The sequence below is a fragment of the Hemiscyllium ocellatum genome, chromosome 30 (genome assembly GCF_020745735.1).
Source record: "Hemiscyllium ocellatum isolate sHemOce1 chromosome 30, sHemOce1.pat.X.cur, whole genome shotgun sequence".
NCBI classification, from domain to species: Eukaryota; Metazoa; Chordata; class Chondrichthyes; order Orectolobiformes; family Hemiscylliidae; genus Hemiscyllium; species Hemiscyllium ocellatum.
This window is the reverse complement of record NC_083430.1, coordinates 24,712,896-24,734,369: the sequence shown is the minus strand read 5'-3', so window position 1 is coordinate 24,734,369 and position 21,474 is coordinate 24,712,896. Positions and strand designations below refer to the sequence as shown.

The window sequence follows — 21,474 nt, the reverse complement described above, 5'->3', positions numbered from 1 at the left end:
AAACACACCTTTGCCAAGGGAAATCCAGTGAAAAGTAAAAATAGATTAGATTACTTAGTGTGGAAACAGGCCCTTCGGCCCAACAAATCCACACCGACCGGCCGAAGCGCAACCCACCCATACCCCTACATTTACCCCTTACCTAACACTACGGGAAATTTAGCATTGCCAATTCACCTGACCCGCACATCTTTGGATTGTGGGAGGAAACCGGAGCACCTGGAGGAAACCCACGCAGACACGGGGAGAATGTGCAAACTCCACACAGTCAGTCGCCTGAGTCGGGGATTAAACCCAGGTCTCAGGCACTGTGAGGCAGCAGTGCTAACCACTGTGCCACCGTGCCGCCCACTAATAAATTCTCATGTGATTCAAGCATCAGGAAGACAACCCCCCAGCTTTTACCTGTAACAGAGGAAAAATTACTTCAACTTCCAGACCCCAGCATCTTGTGATGCAGTAACAGTGTCCCCACCTCTAGGTCAGAAACCTGGGTTCAAGTCCTACCTGCTCCAGAGATGTATCTGATCAGGTTTGTTAAAAAATAAATCTTATGGTTGATGGACTGTTAGTTTGCCCATATTAAGGAAATGTTATAAACATCAGGTTTTGTAAACTGATTCTTTAATCCAAGATAGAGTGGGGTTTGAGGGTTGTGGTGGTCTAGAAGATAGCTAATTAGTATTTTTACCTAGACACTAGATCCATGTGATTTCATATTATCATGAGAATGGGCTTCGAAAGGGGAACAATCCATTGGAAACCATCATATGATCAGTTGGAGAGTTTTCTAAATATCAACAAACCTGACAGAGGCAGACTGCAAAAAAGAGAGGAAGAGGCAAAATGTGGGTGGGAGCTCAAGCTCTGATTGGAGAGACCCAGTCTGTGAAAATTTAAATAAATGTGGAGGATTTACCCAGCTTTGTCTCAAGAGAGCTATCTCCCGGGTGCAGGTCAGGTGAATTGGCCGTGCTAAATTGCCCAAAGTGTTCGGTGCATTAGTCTGCGGAAAATGGGTCTGGGTGGGGTTACTCCTTCGGAGGGTCGGTGTGGACTGGTTGGACAGAAGGGCCTGTTTCCACACTGTAGGGAATCTAATCTAATAGCTAACTGGACCCAGCAAGTAGGAACTATGATATGTAGTGAAAAATGGATATCTCCAAAAAAGCGAGATTTCATCAAATTTGTCAATCATTCTGAAGCAAAAGATGAAAGTTTGGACCAGATTGACGAATAGGCACTCTTCTCCATAAGGAAGAGGATGAGAATAGCTGCCTATCCTGACCATTTAAAAGAAAATTTAATACTATTCAGTGCAACTTAAGCAGGGAATGTTTGGCTCCAGTCCAATCCAGCAGGAAAGAGGAGTTCCCCTTGCAAAGTAGTTGGGTCACAAGGAATTCACCTGCAGTAATACATGGCTGGACTGCTTCAGGACCAGGCACAGCATAATTTTGTGCAGTAAATGGTGACTGCGCTGCAGTAATGGCAGATGATTTGCTGCAAAATGGTTCTACCCACATCCTGAAAAGCTATATGTCTTGACTTTTTTAACGTGTCACATCACTTTTTCACCATTGCTTTTCATCTTAAAGTTCTGTGGCCTGAAAAGCTACTGCTGCTCGTGTTCGGAAAGTGTAAGCTACATTGCTTTGCTAACTTATGCTTTACCCACAGTTTGAAGCGATAAAACCACTTGAATGGTCTCCAGCATTGTTTTTGCTTTTTAAGTCTGGCTCAAACTCCAACAATGTGCATCAAGGGAAAAAAGATGATAGAACAGTTAATTGTAAGGAAGCTTTTCTTATCCTGACGCTGCCACCTTGATTGTCAAGTTGATACTCCCTGCTGCCAAAAACCCCCAACAAAGCTCTAGTCAGTGTGAAAACCACTACTGACTGGAGTTGATCTCTGTAGCTATTGGGGAACATCAATTTTTCTTTTAAGGAAGCCAGAATAAACTCCACTCTACAAGCATCATAATGTTGTGGAAAATGCTAACAAATGCCATGCTGGGTTCAAATCACTTTTGACTGCAAACTGCCAAAGATGGGGCAAACCAACTTGACACTCTATTCACCTGTGGTAGGCCAGTGAAGAAATTTCCAGCAGAGGCAACCGTGGAAACCAGTGTTAAAGGTGGACAATACCATGTAATCTACAATGCCAGTGATAGATGTAGTATGTCCTTCATCCAAGGGGTCTGATGAGTGAATGCTAGCCCACATGTTTCCCTAGCTGAAGTCATCAAGGTCACTGAGGGTTTCGCACTGCAACACAAACACCAAAAACACATTTGACAACATGACAGATCTTCAGGCAGCATCCAAGGAGCAGGAAAATCGATGTTTCGGGCAAAAGCCCTTCATCAGGAATATTCCTTATGAAGGGCTTTTGTCCAAAACGTCGATTTTCCTGCTCCTCGGATGCTGCCTGAACTGCTGTGCTTTTCCAGCACCACTCTAATCCAGAATCTGGTTTCCAGCATCTGCAGTCATTTTTTTTTATCAACATGACAGATCTGTGTATTGTACTTGCCTGGAGAGACAGCAATTTTTTTTTGTCCAATATGCTGAACTTTGCAACATTTTTTAATGACAGGCCATTTGTAGACTAACATTGCAAAGGTAATATTTCTATTTTGACTTTTTAATAGAGCATGTTGTAGGCAAATTGGATTATATGGGACTATCTCTAAGCATCACTTACATAAACTTGTGGGCAGATCCCCCTGAAATTTGACTCATTGCAAATTCACTATTCACTTCTTCAGAGTGACCATGTGGCAGAAATCCGTTTTTAGTGATGTGGATATTGAACCAATATGTATGCTACTATAGGTTTTACTTGATTTTAATTTTGTGTATTTTACAATAAGAATGCAATAAAATTCAGTGGAAAGCTTTCATTTGTTGCCACAAAATGGCACCATTTTGAATAATTTCAGAATAAGGAAAATAGAGAGAAAGCTTAGAGGGTCCATCTGTACTGAGCCAGCTCATCACCATTAATAATTCCTGTGCCACCATTCCCTGCCACTACTTCACCGCCATCTGCACCAGACCCAACTAACATCAAAGTGATCAACCCTCAGGCACCATATTTGCCACTAGGCCGATTTTATTCTTTCACTGCCAACAAGAGCAACCAATGTCAGAGTTGCATCTCTCAACACTTGGCCCACCACATTTGATGCTGCTGTGATGTCCTTCTGCCACTGCTTCACCAGTGCCAGACTGAACTAACAACAAAGTCGTCAATCCTCAGGTGCCATCTTTTACTGCTGGGCTTACCACATGTAGGTTGCCTCTGCCAATGTTGCAGCTACCAATTCCAGGTCTTGTGCTTGGTTTGGAAAAGCTACCAGGCGCTCACTTGTGGTCTACAGTAGCCCTGACTGAGGTCCGCACTCTGGGCACTTGTCACTGATGCTAGCCACCAAGCTCAGGACAGTAAGCAAAGAAGACATTGAAAAGAAAAAGCTGGAGTGGATAAACTCTGTCATGGGAGCCCTACTCTGCCAATATCTTGGGACTTCAGAGAAGGTTCTTGAGTCTTTTTGACATTTCCAGGGTGTCTGTATTAATAGTCTTGTGATAATACCGCTCGTATGTCATGGCCCCAAAGGAGGTTCACCTACATATTGCCTGAGATGAAATGTAGAGACTTGGTTATGGAGACTGGCTAGATTTGTTTTCCATGGAGCTGAAGAGGGCTCTAATTTGAGGTGTACAAAATTAAGAGGTTATAGTCAGAAGATCATGAGATTATGTTCTTTAAGACAGGTGGTATGAGTTTACGTGGAGGAATTTTCACCCCAGAAGGTGGTAGATGCATGAAAGCGTGCTGCAAGAGTGCTGTTTGAGGCATGTATTTAACAAGCATCTGCACGGGTATGTAAAATGCAATGGCAGTCGGCTATGGACCAAGTGCAAGTGAATGACTTAGTATAGTTTGGTCTATGTTGGTTGGCGTAGACATGATAGGCTGACGGGCCTGTTTCTATGCTGTATGACTGTCTTAGTAATTCCTATTGTATGAAGTTCAGGTTTTGAGTCCCCTGGGCAGCTCTGAAGAAGGGTTGCTGGACTTGAAATGTTAACGTTGATTTCTCTGCACAATGCTGCCGGACCTGCTGAGTTTCTCCAGCAATCTGTTTTGGATCTTCAGCATCCATATTTCTTTATTTTAGAACTGTTCTATATCTGCTTCAATGAAATTAAATTGTGTTTTTTTTGTATTGTATATTATGAAGTCAAATTTTCTGAAGCTTTGTTTTCTTCACACCATTGGTGTGGTAATGTTTTCTACGTTCTCTTTGTCTTTTCGATGTTAGAATAACAACACTTAACAGATGGTTCCTTTATAGCCAGTCACTCAATATACAAAAAGCCGTTGCAGGATCATCAAAATTAAATAGGATCATCAGTATGTATTTGTCTGTAGTTCAAATGTCTCATGGTTCACCTTTTTGAAATGCTTCATATTCTAATATTCATGATTATTTTATTGCTTTTGGTTCTGTTATTTTTCTAGTGGATGAGAGTAGGAACTGTTGCCCTATTGAACTCCAGAAAATGTTGTTTTAAAAAAGTTTGTTTAAAAGTTCTTAGGTTGTTGAAATGTTCACTTTTGTGGAAACTGTGGATGTGGAATTCCATTTTAAATAGGATACGACATAATGGTTATGTTGAACGTCATTGAAAATAATCATTCGATATGGGAATAATACATGGGTGAAAACGGATTGGGCTTGGTTTTAAAAGATTTTTTAGGAGAGAAAATGGAATGGATTTAAAGTCATCAACAGAACTGAGGTTTGAAAGACTACCCCCATCACCATACAATGAACTCTTAATTGACAGATTCCCCTTAGAATTTCAGCGAGATGCAGTTGTATATAATTTTGCTAAACTGTATCTGGGTAAGGAGATGTTTTTTAATAACTAACCTGTAAAATTTAAACATTGTTTTGGCTTGAGTGCTATCCTTCACCAATTTTCTAAAATAAAACACTATATAAAATGGTTTATTTCAGCACATCTTGTACAGATTACCGTTTTGGGTTGAGTCTTACTCTGAACTGCTGCTCCAGTATCATGAGTTTATAGGCATATCCCAGATCGGTAATATTGAAAGCTTATTTGCACTCGTCTAAATGCCAGATCGAATATTTGAAAATTAAAAAAGTTTATTTGCTGAAGTAAAATTTCTGATTCTATTTTCCATTTTATAGATAAAAGGTATTAATTCACTCTTGTAATATTCATCTTGTTGATTTGCATTTATATAGTTTACAATGGTATATAATGCACTAGAGCTTGATTTTGCTTGACAAAGATGCCCGAGACATCCCTTTAAACTTAGTGTTTGTATTTTCACTTTTTCAAGAGGCCTTGAACCTCAGTATTTCCTCTTTACACTCATTTATCCAAGAGGGTATTTTTTATTTTTTGTTTTGGCTTCACAAGGATGTGCATCTTTTAATTCCCATTCATTTCCTGTTGTGCAAAATATCAGATTCTTTAGGACAGCTATCCATTATGGATATTTAGTAAGAAATATTTTTGAAGGTCTGGTTGACTGGGAATGGTGAAAAAACCTTAGTTAATGCAATGCAGTCAGTTCTGCTATAACACAGTAGTTCTGATCTCATGCAATCCTGTGTTATAAGAAAATCATGCAATAGCAGCACTGTTTAAACTAATGGGGCTGGAGTCACATTATAGCCTATGCACACTCTAAATGTTCGCGCTTTAGAAAAAATTTCCCCAATTTGTCAATGTGTTAGTGATTTTTTGCATTCATGAAATGTGCATTACAGCAGAACAACCTGTACAGGAAAACCAGTACAAATGGATGCACCCAAAAAAAACTAACACTTTTTTTTGACAGTTTCTCAAGTAATTGTATTGAAGTGGATAGGTATTTGCAAATGACGAACTGCAGACAGCCTTCTATTGATAGCACATCCTGGATGTTCAGTTTTTGAGTTACTAGGCCTGTTTTGAAATTTGTTTCATTTTACTAACGTAGTAGTGCTTCAGAGAAGGCAATAGCCTGTTGGTATTATCACTAGACTATTAAGCCAGAAACCTGGCTATTGTTCCAGGAATCCAGGTTCACATCCCACCTTGGCAGATGGTAGAATATGAATTCAATAAAAGAAAATTAAGAGTCTAGTGACCGTGAATCCATTGTCGATTGTTGAGAAAACCAATGTGGGTCACAAATGCCCTTTTTTTTTAGGGAAGGAAATCTTCTATGCTTTCCTGGTCTGGCCTACATGTGACTCCAGTGCCACACCAACGTAAGACCATTAGACGTAGGAGCAGAAATTAGGCTATTTGGCCCATCACATCTACCTTGATATTCAATCATAGCTAGTATGCTTCTCAATCCCATTATCCTGCTTTCTTCCTGTAAACCCTTGATCCCATTGATATTCCAGAAACTACCTCCGTCTTAAAGAGTCAACCACATTGAGTATATTTAACTGCCTTCTAGGCAATTAGGGATGAGCAATAAATATTGATATAGCATGGGCTGTACAATGGTTGCTCCTACTGATTCTGTCACGTTTGGCAAATGAGAGAGGAATCCAGGAAGTTTAATAAAATTAGGTACCCATGCTGTAATTCCAATGTCAGGGGCTATCTATAACAACACTCAATTCTCATTGAGGAATCAGCATAGCAATCTCTACCCTTTAACTGTTTTGTCAATCCTGCCAGTATTGGGGATAGGATGATTTTGGAGTTGGGAGTGGGGGGAGGGGAAATGAGTCATGGGGTGAGGTCATGTGATCAGCTATGCAGGAGTATTTCAAAGTTTGGCAATTACAGACATCTTAATCTACCAGTGTATCAGAAACTGACAATATTAACAACCATAGCGAGTGGAAGGACGAAGTCAGGACTGGGATCAGTAGGTATTAATCATTCCTATGTCACAGGGTTCTCCCAGGCCCAACAGCAGCCCCTTGTAATGTGCAAATGGCCAACACAGCAGATTTATAGGGTCATGATGCTCCCAATGTTTTCCATGTTGAAGATCTTGGTAGTACAATGGACTCCGATATCTAACCACCAAATTAAAATCTGAAATTTCATTTCCACTGGCAGTGCATAAATATTGGGCCTTTTAAATGAGGATGCTGAAAGAAAGAATGCTGCAAGAGATACAACTAATTTTCTTATTTGGTTTCTAGATTATAATGACCATTTTGAAAAGAGCCATTTGATGCAAGTTTCTGGTGTTTCTAACTTACAGATTTCGGTGAACTTGCATAACATTTCATTTCCATGCAGAACTTTAGGAATAATTTGTAGCATTGCTGTATGTGAAGTTTGACTCATAATTTTTATTTGGCTTTTCTCATTTGGTTATACTTTGTCTTTTAAATGAATTTGCAGAACAGATATTTCAGAACATCAGGCAAGAATATAGCCGCTTCCAATGGAGGAGACAGTTAGAAGGAAGTTTTAATCCAAGTGAGGCAAACAGTTCTGTTGAAGGATCATCTAATACTTTATTACTAAATGCACCAAGCTCACCAGGTAAGCAAAGATATTCAAACTACATTTCAGAAATTTGCATTAATATTTTTGCTAGTTTTAATCATGCTAGAGAATGCCACAATAGCAATCGACAGATTAATTTTGTTAATACCACAACTTGCCTCATTAGTTTTGGTCTCCCATCTTAACCTAACTCAGCAAACAAGCTGGGTATTGGGAATATTCAACAAGAGTGTGTACTTGGTGGATTCAGCTTGCTGATTGCTCCAAAATCTTCATGATGTCTTCAACAGTGGGCATCAGGCACTGTACCTTCTCTATGGTATAGCATTAGGCATCTGCTAATCAGTCACTACTATTCTGGCACTTCTGCTCCTATTTACAGTCAGGATATTCTAGCAGACTAAACCTGCATTGCCGGGTGCACCAGCAGCTCGCATTGAAAGATTTGCGCACAGGGACAGGCATTCAGATTGAATTGCTAGCTCTCTTGTCATTCCTTAATTTGGACCTACATGCATGTTCACAGCATTTCTGCCTTTGTGCCAATTAGCACAATTACAGAAACAAATAGCTTGTCTTTTTGCTAAGCAGTCATCAGTTAAGGGAGTATATCTCTTGCTGTGTGCAGTTTGCTACATCGGTCTCTCAGCTGCACCCGTGTGCGGCAAGCAGGAGCCATGACTCTTAAGTTTTAGGGGCATAGTCCGTGAAGGAACCCACCAGTCAGGGGGATTCTGGCATGGTAGGTTGAGAGTAGCCTCCCATTACCACTCCCAGAGAACTGTCCATGGTTAGGCATCTGGTTGAGGTATTCTTAATTGGTGGGGGGATATGATCTGTCCCTCTGATCCAAGGTATCGATCACAGTGGGTTAATCTGTTTGCTGGGATTGAAACTGTACAAGTGCATCCATAGGTGTGGACTGAATGTCCTCTAGTTATCTTCATGGCTGGGGACTGCAGGCTCTGGATAAGAGTGTGTAATTAAGTTGGGGGAGGGGGGGGAAATGGTGTAGCAAATATTGCTAGGCAGTATATGACAAAGAAGAGCACCCTGACCTGGAGAGGCAGTGAATGACCACACCAGACATAAGTCACTTCATGTGTCTCCTTTCCCAACCAATCCTGGGTTTATCTCAAAGAGGACTACACCTCAGAAAGAGGCCCTTTGGCTCTTCAAGTCTGTGCCATTCAAACACAACCTAATTATTCTCATCCCATTTTATTTAGCTGTTAGCTTTGGAGGTCTTGGCATCGCAATTGTACATTTTTTTTAGTGCTAGTTAACTGTTACAAGGGTTTCTGTCTCGCTAGCACCCTTATAAACTGTGAGTTCCACATTCCCACCACCTTCTGGGTGAAACTGGTTTTCCTCCCATCTACTGTAAACCTCCTGTCTCAAACCTTTAAATCTATGTCCCCTATTCATTGATTCCTTTGCCTTGAGGAAAAGTTTCTTCCTGTCTTTACCACTCTTAACTTTATACATCTCAATTACGTACCCCTTCTACCCTACCTCTTTGTAATTAAAACCCTCAAACCCAAACAACATAAATTTCCTCTGCACCTGTCCAAGGTAGTCTCATTACTCCTATATTGTAAATTCCAGAACTGCGAACACGGCTGTACTTGTGGCTTAATCAGTGTTTTATACAGTTCCAACGTAATCTCCCTACTCTTAAACTCTCTACCTCAGCTGGTAAAAACCAGTGTTCCATGTGCCACCTTAATCACTTTATCTACCTCTCCTGCTCCCTGATGCATACTGATTCCCAGGGTCTTGCTGCTCTTCGTATATTCTCTTGTCTTGTTTGTCCAGCCCAAGTGCATCACATCAAGTTATCCAGATTCAATTCCATTTTGTTACTGATCAGCGTGTCTATTACCCTCCTGTAATCTAAGGCAATCCTCACTAATTACCACCCCACCAATTTTTATATCATCCATTAACTTTCTGATCAACCCTCCTCTAGTCAACCTTCAATCACTTGTATATATGCCACAAACAGCAAGGAAGCCAACCCAGATCCTTGCAAAGCCTAACTGGACGGACTTCCAGTTACACGAACACCCTGAGCCATTACCTTCTGCTTTCTGCCACTCAGCCAGTTCTGTAACCATGTAGACCGGTTGCATTGGGAGTTGGAAGTGTGAAACGTCTGGGGTTGATAAACTGGCCTATGAAGAAGGGGAATGGATGTTTTTGGAGGCTTGCTGGCTTTTTGGGCTGAGATAGGGAGGCTGGCAAAAGTGTTTTCTGTCATCCTTTGTACACTTCAGATTTACATAGCAAGGGAAGGTAAATAGCTGCAAGCACACTAAGCAGATGATGACTTCACAGGTGAGGGTTAACGCAAATCAGTTTGGCTCATGCAGTGCATTTTGGGCAACTCTTTGACAGCTGCGCCTTTGTATATAGAGCGAACAAAATATCAGTGATGTTGAACAAAGGTTGACAAAGGTGTTGTGAACATTCAATAGAATGTGTATGTATTGTTATTTCCCCTGCTTGTATTTGGTATGCAGTAGGCTTTCCAATACTGATCTCCTTCCATAGAACCTTGTCTGTGGCCATGAAATGCCGCCCCTCAGCGCATTATCATCTTTCTCCTGTTCTGCTCCTGAGAGTTGACAAGTCCCTGGGTCCTAATGGATTTAATCGTAAGGTCTTGAAAAAAGTGGTTCACGAGATGAACTACCATACCAACTGATTTCCCCAAAACTCATTTTGCAGAGGAACCTCAATTATCTGAATGAGATTGGCGGGCACTATATTTTGTTTGTTTGGTTAATTGATTCAGTGCCTCTCCTCTAGGGCTTAGAGTTTTCTGAAGTTTCCTTTTTTTTTCCCCTCTCTCTCTTCGGGCTTATTTCTGAGCTGAGACACACTCCTGTGTACAGAACCTGCAGCATTGCTGAAGCCTCTTGACACACGCGCGCACACACACGTGCACGCGCACAGACTGCTCCTCGTTCAGGAGTAGGCAGCAGCATACTGTGCGCGAGCCCCAACAACCCGTCCAACCCCCCTCCCCAACCGGCGCAACCAGACTGGACACCAGCAACCAGCAGCAAGACAGCTGCTGCCTTTATGGGGTGACTCTCAAAATAGTGTATACACATGCAGCCACACCACTTTTTGACAAGTTCTACCTTTGTCCTCAGGACAGTGTTGGAGAGATTACCTGGGGAAGGAGGATTTAGGGTACACCCCTACGTAGAACTCCAGGGAAAGTGTGGGGAGAGGGCAGGTGGTCAGTCATTTGGAGACAGTGCCTGGACTCCCATCTGTCCAGAACTGTTCTCGGCAGCATTTCAGTAAGCCGAGTTCATGTTTAATCAATGAACAAAAGATGCAATCAATGTTGAAAACCCCTCTTTATAATATTTCTATCAGGACCATCGGATCATCTTCGGACAACGAAATTTGGGTCATCGATATTCTGATAATCGAGGTTCCTCTGTATTCGGGGAAGATTCCTTTTAGATTGAAAAATAACCAATGCGCTTCCTTTAGTCAAAAACAAGTGAGACAGTAAACTTCTGTCAAAGGAAAGATGTTGGAATCTATTATTGAAGATATAATAACAAGGCAAAAAAAAATTCCCAAAGAACTCTGGTTGCTAAAAATCAAACAAAAGCAAAAGTTACTGAAACTCAGCAGGTCTTCAGCTTCTGTGGCGAAAAAGCAAAGTTTAATGTTTCGGGTCCAGTGACCCTTCAGAATAGGGCTCTGCTATTAATTTTAAGGTAACTGAGCAGAGCCAATATGATTTTTGTCTTCGAATGCACTTTCATTTCTAAAAAATGAAAACACTGTAGGAAATTAGTCTCTTTAGTTTTCCAATTTGATCATATCTTACAATGCATTATGTTTTCAAATGTAAAAAACACTTCAAAACTTGAGTCTAGAGAAACTCTGCAGTCTTTTTGATTTAATCGTTTGACGAATCAGCCATGTCATCAATGCAGTCAGTCATATTTTGACTGGCAGATGTGGCAAGGACACGATGGGCTGAAAGGCTTTTTTCTCCATACCATGAGATTGTTAATTCTGTAAATAATTAGGAAAGGGAAGATGCTCCTCCAACACACAGGCAAGATTTGACTGCAAATGGCAATGCAAAAAGAACCATTGGTGAAAGTAAGACTCTGTCTGTCTCAATGACACTTTGATGAATGAGCCTTTACCCAGTAGTCAAATCCAAAATGTGATATTCATTGGATGTAAGTTTGCTTGCTGAGCTGGAAGGTTTGTTTTCAGACGTTTCATCACCATACTAGGTAACATCTTCAGTCAGCCTGGATGATATTGGCTGTCGAATAAATGTGTGAATAACATGGTGCAAACAAGCTATTTCAATTTGTTGAGCAAGTGAGATGAAACATTTGACCCACTCAACCTTTTTTGTAGGAGCAGTAGTAACAAAATCAAAACTTTCTTTTTTCTGGAAGACATAAGAAACATTTACAGCTAAGTAGAAACACCACATTTGATTCAAAAGGCAAGAATTTCTGTGTGGTCTATATGGCATATTTAATGTTACAACCGATATTGAAAACACTCCAAGTCGCTAATGTTCAGTATAATGCTTTAATATTTGATTTTTAAAAATTCCGGTGAAAGCTCTTGAATTTTTAAAACCAAACCTATCCACTTCCAAGTTTCTATGAAATCAGGGTTGTGAGAAAGTTTGAGAATTTCCAATAGAAAGAATTGAAGCCATGCCTTTTCTTAGCTTGAAAAAGCAGTTAGCTCCTCTGGATCTCCAAAGGTGGTGCTCACTGTCAAATGCAACAGCTTCCCTATAGAGATAAATTTGCAGTAAAAGAGAAAACTGATGGCAAAGAACGCTACTTTTAGAAACAGGAAAGATAACTTGCTCTCAAGGTAGATCTTACAAAGTACAATTGGTTTGTCATTTTTTTTGTTGTTGAGTGGTCATTGGTGTAGCCTTCAGCAATGGCCACTTGTTTTAACTTTAGCATTGTCAAAAACCGCTGTATTTGAACTGGCTTCATATTGGTAGTTGACTGTGCATTTTGTCCTGTGTCCACAAAAATACATGGATATCTTAAGGAGAGTCACATTTCTATGAAAGTAAGTGAAATTTCCCTTTTACTGAAACAATGTTCCTAAAATTAGTGTGAATGATTGATGTTAGGGGTAATTGTGCCAGGTTGAAGTCTGGGATTACAAAGCAAAATATCTATCTTGAGTTGACAGTTGTTAGTATCATACCAAACTCCTTTGAGTGCACATTCTTTGTAAATGCTTACAAATGAGAAATTATTTGAATGCCATGAGCTCTGCTAATGAGAGGAAGGGACCTCAAAATTTTGGTCCACTGTGCAGAAGGTGGCATGAGAATGGGCTGTAAACTGCAGCTTTGGGAGAGATTGCAAATTCCATTGGTAACTTTTGACTTTTGTATCATTTCTATTGCTCCTGTAATGTAGGATTAAATTTGTAAACTTTAAAATATTGGGTAATTCAATTTTTTTCAAGCACAAAACTGATTTGCTTAACAGGAGTAAAGATCATGAAACTACTAACCAAAAAACGATCTGAAATGAAAAGGAAGAAGAAATTCCAATTCCATAGGTCCTTCCTTTATCCTTTTTAATCTTTCCCTTCACTTTATTCTCCTCTTACTTTGTTTTTCTATCATTATCAGTTAGCAATGTCTTTCAAGTAGGTGGTATAGTCACATAAAAAGGCTATGTAATTATCTAGAAATTTGTTTATTTTAGGTGATTTTATCACAATTGCTCAAAGGTGAAGGATTATGCAGTTATTGGAAATTCTGATCATTTCTGGCAGCTGTAATTTTGGCTGTTGAATCGAAGATCTGCTTTAAGAAGCCATTCAACATTAAAGGTCTGCAGTAATCGCATCAGATCTGTAGGCCAGTGATAGAAAATAAAGTTTCTTCAATCGGAACTGAATTTGTTCCTATAACTGAAATTCATTTTTTTTATGTAGGGACGTTATCTAAGAAAGACCAACCTTTGTTCACGTTACGACAGGTTGGAATAATCTGTGAGCGCCTACTTAAAGATCATGAAAGCAAGATCCGGGAGGAATATGAACAAGTTCTGAACACAAAACTTGCAGGTAAGATAATTTGAAACATTGTTCAGTTCAGTGGAGAACTGGGAAACATTGAGCAGTGTTGTGTGAGAGTAATAGACAGTATTATAATGGTGAATAAAATTTCAAGTTGTGAATTCTAGCAACCATCTTTAACAGTACAATAAGTCCTCATATAATATGGCCTTATTTAATGTTTTTGTGTTTAAATGAGAAAGCTAATTGGACGTGTAATCTTGTTTTGAAGGTTAATTTTAATATAATTTCCCTGATCCGATTGGCACCATTCTGGTACAGTTTTACCAGTACTGTATTTTCAGGCGTCTCCCTTTCTGACATTTACTATCTCCAAATGTCTGAACTCAGTGGATCCTGAGGCCTGAATCAGAGAGCCTTTGTCACTAGACTTCAGACTGTCTATTTGAGCCATGATTGATCCAAGCCATTCATGGTGACTATCTGATGGCATCTCTTTTGAGAGTGTGCTGCTTTTTGGTGTCTACTCCCTCCTTCCAGAGTCTGCTCCAACAAAGTGGAGTTGGAAAATCTACTGAACGGAGCCATGACTGGCTCTGCTGGCCAAGAGGAGGAGAAAGGCCAGGGCCCCACAACTAACTAAGAGGAACAAGTCCACAATGTTGAGTGAATCCTGGAAGTGGTTAGTGGTGATGTAGTCAGGAATGAACAATGGCTCGATCTGTTCTAGATCTTAATGATGAAGCACTTCCTGGTGTAGACTGTGGCTCCACCTTTTGGCATATCTGGGAGGGGGTGTGTGCAAAGTCATAAGTTGACAGGGCAGTGTCAAAGTCAGAAGTCCACAGGAGGTGCTGTAAGAAGTGACGTCCCTGCATTCTTAAATTTGGTCAATTAAACAACATACAAATTTACCAATGTAATGTCAGCATTGAGGATAAAGCGTTTTGTGATTTTCTGATGAAAGATTTGGTGGAACTTTGTTCAGGAATGCAGCCAAACGTTATTGAGGACTCGCTTCAGTCTATGTGCACATGGTTTAGATATTATATAGATGTCTTTAGAAAAACAAGGTTGTAATATGTGAATTGCAGCTGGATAGAGACAATCTCTGCCATTGTTTATTTTCCCCCAGTGACACTTAGATTTTTGAAAATACTTTGAACACTTGAAAATCTCTTCTGATCTCTGCATAAAATGATTGGAATACCATATATTCAATGTGATTCTTTTCAATAAGTTTGGAAATATTTAAAGTTTGGGCAAAATCTTAGTCTTGCAAATCTACATGGTACTGTTTACAAGTTAACCTAAGTTATCTTTTTAAGTAATTGCTGCATCCTGTTTTGGTTCTGGGCACGACAAAACTTCCAACTTCACTTTACCCTTTATCCTTCTGTCTTTCTTTATTGTATGTTTTTGCTGCTTCCTGTTTGTGTTACCAATGGTCAATCTGAGCACCTGTCATATTGTCTTGTGGGTAGTCAAGAATGGGTTTCAAGATTCTTGCAGCCTGAAAGGAAGAAATTGTCTTACAATGATAAATACACAATATGCAACAAGGTAGGAGTAACTGTAAAGCTACACTTGCTCTGTAAGTTGGAGAGCAATTTTTGCAGTTGCCTGTCATACTTAGTTAACTTTTGAGAGTTGGAGAGTTAAGAAATATAGCCTATGCACACCTCTGCTGGGAGAAGGTCTATGATACTAAACAATTTGGCTTGAAGTACTGCAGCATTATTTGTGCACAAGTAAATTCTGGTCCTCCCAACAACACTTGAACAGGTCTTATGTCTTTTCTTTTAAGTGCTAAGTGTGAACTGACCACTGGTACATTGAAGACTTTATAATGATTCTGTGAATAATTTTACCCAGACATACATGGGTATTCTAAATGTCAAAGCAATGTGGTGAAGAATTCATCTCTAAATTTAGCTTTACTACTTGCCTGAAGGCAGATCTGAACTGCAACATCAAGAATCCCAGAATTGTTACGATGTAGAAGGTCACACTTTTTTTTTATTAATTAACTCATGAGATGTAGGCATTGTCAGCTGGCCAGCATTTATGACCTGTCCCTAGTTGCCCTTGAGAAGGTGGAGGTGGTGGTGGTGAACTACTGTAGTCCAAGTGTTTGTAAATTGACTCTTAATATCTTTGGGGAGAGAATTCCAGGATTTTGACTCCAAGTCCAGATGATGAATGGCTTGGAGGGGAGATTGCATGTGGTGGTATTCCAATGCAGCTGCTACCCTTGTGTTTTTTTAAAGATGAAAGCAGTTGTTTGCTTTTGGAAGATGCTACATAAGGATCTTTGGTGAATTCCGCCCATTACCTTCTCCAGCTCTTTAAGCATTTGACTTAATACCATTTGCTTTTTTTCCCCTTGTAGCCCTGTACGTTTGTTTTTTAGTTAAATTGTCTCACCTTTAAAATCTGCTTTCACTTTCATTTGCTGCTTTTATTTTTTAAAAACTTTACATTTGTGCCCTCTGTTTTATTTGATGCTCTTACCAATGGGAACAGTTTCTTCAATTCTATCTGGTCCAGGCCCCCTCATGATTTTGAAACCTTCTGTCAGTCCACCTGAGTATATGGAGCTACGTCTCTGTTCCTGCAGCATTTCAACATGTATAGTACTCTTTCAGTTTATACCTTCATTTTAACACAAAATAAATCTCTTTACGATTCTCCATATTGAACTCCAACTATCAGCTTTCTGTCTCCTCGAACCTGTCAGTGTTCTTTTGGAGACCTTTTTACTGTTGTCCGGTATACAGTGCTCCCAAATTTTATATTGTGTGTAACCTTTGACATTGTCACCTGCACACTAAGATCTAGATTTCGTTGTTAACACACGATAGGTGAGGGACTCGATACTGACAACTGAGGAGCTCTACTATAATCCTTTTGTCCTACCTGAAAAATATGCACATTAATTATTGCTTTGGTTTCTATACTTAATCTACTTCCTGTACTTTTTAAAACATTAATTAATGGGATGAGGGAATCACTGGCCAAGCCAGCATGTATTGCCAATCCCTAATTGTCCAGAGAGCAGATGAGAGTCAACCATGTTGCTATGGGTCTGGAGTCACATGGAGGCCAGACCAGGTAAGGATGGCAGTTTCTTTCCCTGAAGGGCATTAGTGAACTAGATGGGTTTCTCGACAATTGACAATGGATTCTCACTTATCATTATTCTTTCTTCCAAAGTTTTTTTACTGAGTTCAAATTACACAGTCAGCTGTGGCGGGATTCAAACCTGGGTCCCCTGAACATTACCTGGGTCTCTGGATTAACAGCCAAGCGATAATATCACTAGACCATCACCTCCCCGTTTTATAATGCCTTTAGTACTGTCCCTTTTGAGCTATAGTTTTTCTTAGTTCTATGGTGTGGCTCTTGTGTAGAATTTCTTTTGCAAGTCTACGTAGAGAACATCAAAAACATTGCTCTTATCAACCCTCTGTTACTGCTTCAAAAAAAATTCCAAGTACTTAGACATTTTTTACTCATCCATATTGACTCTTCTGAATTAACCTGCACTTTTCTACATGCTGACTAATCTTATCCTGTTTGATTCTGGAAGCTGTCCCATTAGGGATAGGGCAAAAAGATGTCTGGAATCAATCCCAGCTGGAACCCAATCCCGAGTCCAAGAGTCTGGCTGCTGTGGCTAGATATACTACTTTTAATCCTGAAGCAATGAATAGTGATGGCAGAGACTCCAGTTTTCTTTGTGTGGCTGACCAGGAATCTCTTGCTATTAACATCTACTGTTTGTGTATATTGGAAAGATGTACAGGTTGATACTTAGCCTTTTTGGCAAGTGTTATGAAAGCATATTCCTTGGTCATCCAGCCTGGATTGAGACAGTTAACCATGGCACTGACACAGTGCTAAAAGATCTCAAGTCTTTAGATTGTGGGTATGAAACATAATTGTTCCAGTAGTGTATTTCATAAGCTTTATGATACCAGCTAATTATATTGCTGTTCAAGTCAGACCCCAGATTGAAACCTGGCTTGATGGATTTTTTTGTTTTCTTAATTAACATGCTTTTTAGTCACTGGGACAGAATCCTGCAAGGTTGTGGATTTTAACAGGACTTATTAACGAGAAATAAGTGAAAGCCAACATTTTAAATATGGAACACAGATCTTAAAACACCCATCAAATCAAAATCTCAACTTGTTTCCTGCCATGATCCATTTGTAGAAAGTCAAATCCTTGGAATCAGCACCTGCATATCAACTCTTTTTTGAGTACAATTTACTAATTCACTCCATTTGTTTCCTGTGAACTGCAGCGGTAAATCCTTACGTCATTACACACAAGTTTTAAAATATTCTGTTTTTAATAACCTGTATATTTCTAACCAAGCTCTTTCTTTCTTAGTTTGGAGGCTTCATAAACTACCCTTCTGCTGAGGTGACCACATTTTCCCTGAGCCATCCTCTACTCCTGTAAAAAGAGAGAGCCAAATTAGGTCTCCTCTGAACTGACAAACACTTGCAGTCTTTATTTTCTAAACGAAAATTAATCCCTTGGTTATTCTGAACTGAAAACAAGTTAATGACCTTTGAAAACCACCAAGTTTAAACAATTTTCCATTGACACCACAGGGATTTCCACCCACATGCTTTCTGAGAAATGCTGGATTAGGGGTTCTGTTCCGGAAGGAAATACTGACTTTTTTTTTGTTTCTTTTTGTTTTTTTTAAAAAAACTTCAACCAAATGACCTCTCTCTGTGCCACCAATTTGAAATCCAAAATTCCAAAAATAATATATATTGAACCCATTGTGTCACACTTGTCCTAAAAATGACAAAACAAAGATTCTTCCAAACTTAATTAAAACATTTTATTATTACAAAATTATGTCAAACAAATTGAATCCAACTGTTTCAGACTAAGTTCTGTTGCATTCTGTTTTAAATAGAATATTCTATTTTTCAGAACAATATGATGCTTTTGTGAAATTCACACACGATCAGATTATGAGACGATATGGAGAACGACCTGCTAGTTGTAAGTATAGATTTCTTGTAGGCTTTGCAATTTTTAATTTAATATTTCTACAAGTTTTTAGTGACAAGGAAAGCCATTGGACATGTACCTAACCCCTCTTACCACTCAGTTAAAATATGAATATAAAGAGTTTGCATTTTAGATTTGCATTCTGTAACACTGGCTATTAGATTCCGGTTTACTTTTGGTAATTGTTTGAGAGACTAAAGCAATTTTTTTTAATATTCATTCTAGAAATATAAACTGCTTACCAGCTCTTAGAAAAAGCTTTTGTACAGCATTGACACTTCTATGCACCAGCAAGTTTCTGATTCAATCAAATATATACAATTCTGAAAATCCTAGTGTGTTTCAGGTTGGGCATTGTGTTTCACTCTAATGTTGTGGTTTAAATTGAGCTAGAACTGAAATCTTAAATCTGTTCAGCTTTGTTGTTGATTGGAAAACTTGTGAATTTTTAAAATATTTGCTGAGGAAGTGGGTGTCACATTGTCACTGTTTTCATTTATCATCCATCCCTGTTACACCTGAGTTGCTAAGTGACATGATGGGAACAGTCGAGGAAGGTTTGGCATGCTGTTGCATGGTGTATGCATGGTGGCACAGTGGTTAGCACTGCTGTCTCTCGGCGCCTGAGACCCGGGTTCAATTCCCGACTCAGGCGACTGACTGTGTGGAGTTTGCACGTTCTCCCCGTGTCTGCGTGGGTTTCCTCCGGGTGCTCCGGTTTCCTCCCACAGTCCAAGGATGTGCGGGTCAGGTGAATTGGCCATGCTAAATTGCCCATAGTGTTAGGTAAGAGTTAAAATGTAGGGGTATGGGTGGGTTGCGCTTCGGCGGGTCGGTGTGGATTTGTTGGGCCGAAGGGCCTGTTTCCACACTGTAAGTAATCTAATCTAATCTAATCTAATCTAAAAGTATATTGTTGCTACAACCTGCTGATAATGAATGTTTAGATTAATCGAGCCCTGGTCAATCAGACTAATTTCTCCTGCATGATGTGGTTGTTTTGCAGCTGTGCATAATCAGGCAAATGGGGAATATTTCATCAAGCTATTAACTTTGCCTTGAAATGTTGGAGACACTTTACTACAAAATGTTCAGCCTCTATTCTGCTCCTATTGTCATAGCATTTTAAAAGCAGCTGTAATTAGGGTTGTGATGAATAGTGGCCCTTTTGCGTTTAGATAAGTGTCATTCGTTGAACATTAGAGAGCTAGTCAGTGTTTTTTCTAGATAGAGATGTTCATTCACACAGGCAATGTTATCCAAAAAAGCATTTGAACAGAACTCTGCAGGTAAGCAGTTTAGAGAAGATAGATTACCTTGAGAACATTGTGAATGATTGGTATCCAGTACTTTAATGTTACTTTTTAAATGAAGTGGATGTAAAAAGCAAATGGTAGCTCCCACCAGCTTATGTGAAATGAATTGAGTTCTCAATTTAGGAAAACTGAGATTGTGCGCATAATAAATGGATATTTCCTGTGCTTGACAACCTGGTTATTGTCATTGGCTTGATCCTTAAAATGGAATTTTGCCCAATACTCTGTGACTCTTGTTGAATAAAGTATTATGAAGGTGCAGTGAGTTGACTTTGCCCATTTTTTTGTTTTGGAAAATCTGGTGGCATTCTATCCACAGCTACAATGTGAATAACTATTCTGAGACACTAGAGGGCAGCTAGCCCATTGTAGATTATTATCAATAGAAGTGGATGCAGTAGAATTTCCACACTTCTGTGAAACAATATACATTTATGAATAGATTTGGCACAATTTTGGTTTTACTCATTATTAACGTAGTAAAGATTGAAATCTCTAAACTATTTTTTAAAAAACTGCTTGATTTCTGTAATGATCCTGTTCATGTCCAACTGTATAAACTGTTGTAATCTTGTCTAATGAAGTTTATCTTTGCATAACTTTAGATAATGCACTTCCCTAACTGTTAGTCTTTTATTAATGTGTAAATAGTGAATTGCAAGAATTTAACTGGATGACTGGCCAGTTTTAATTGCAATGTTCTTGTTCTTTTCATTTCTATATACCGTCTTACAATACTTCTTTTTTCCCTACAGATGTGTCCTGAAGCATTTTGTGATTGAACGGGTGTTGGCTTTCACCTCAAGTCAGCTGCTGTACTTAATGAGAACTAATTTTGGTGCCATGTTTTACCCATCTTCTACTTGAGGGATTTTAACTCTTCACTGCTGGCCCACCCTACCTCTTGTAAAATGAAACAAAAAGACAAAAAAAATCTGACTTTACCAGGCATTGTGCTATCAGTACAGAGATTTGTCTACTTTCCACTGCTAACTCTGCTACTGTGAGAATAACCTGCCATTTATTTCCAGTTCAAGAAGCTGAATACCAAGCAACAGTTAATCTGCTTTTAAGAAGTGGCACTGAATATGGGATTGTTACCGTGCAAACCTTTTGAAAGGATTAAAGTTCTGTCACAAGTGATTAATCTGAATTTTGAACATCATTAAAGTAGAAATTTCAGTTTCTATATATTGATCTGAAAAATGCAGTGCACTACAGTAATATTGCAGAAATCTCCATTTTTTTGTAGAATTTTTAATTCAGTGGAGCATTGTTACCTGTCAGCAACAGATACCTGTAACACTGTTACTACACAGTAAGTGAGATGTGTATATCCAATCTAGTCTTTGAATTCAAAGTTTCAACTGGAAACCTCCAAATTGCGCGCACAACCTGGTCTGAAGCAAAAATTGACTGAGGCAGAAATATAAACATCCATGGCTCACTGTCCAGACACATGAAATGTATACTTGTGAAAGTCACGAGAACAATGCTAAAACCTTTTATGGTCTCATATT

General features: G+C 39.3%; 1 protein-coding gene across 1 annotated transcript in view; it reads left to right on the top strand.

Annotated features, from left to right (window-relative positions):
* akirin1 (akirin 1) overlaps positions 1–21,097 on the top strand; it is a 36,499-nt gene extending 15,402 nt beyond the window's left edge. The window contains exons 2-5 of the mRNA XM_060847241.1: positions 7,419–7,562; positions 13,512–13,643; positions 18,558–18,629; positions 20,710–21,097. Coding sequence (XP_060703224.1) covers positions 7,419–7,562; positions 13,512–13,643; positions 18,558–18,629; positions 20,710–20,720 — 359 coding nt within the window. The 3' untranslated portion in view covers positions 20,721–21,097. The remainder of the gene's footprint in view (positions 1–7,418; positions 7,563–13,511; positions 13,644–18,557; positions 18,630–20,709) is intronic.
* The last annotated feature ends 377 nt before the right edge of the window (positions 21,098–21,474 follow it).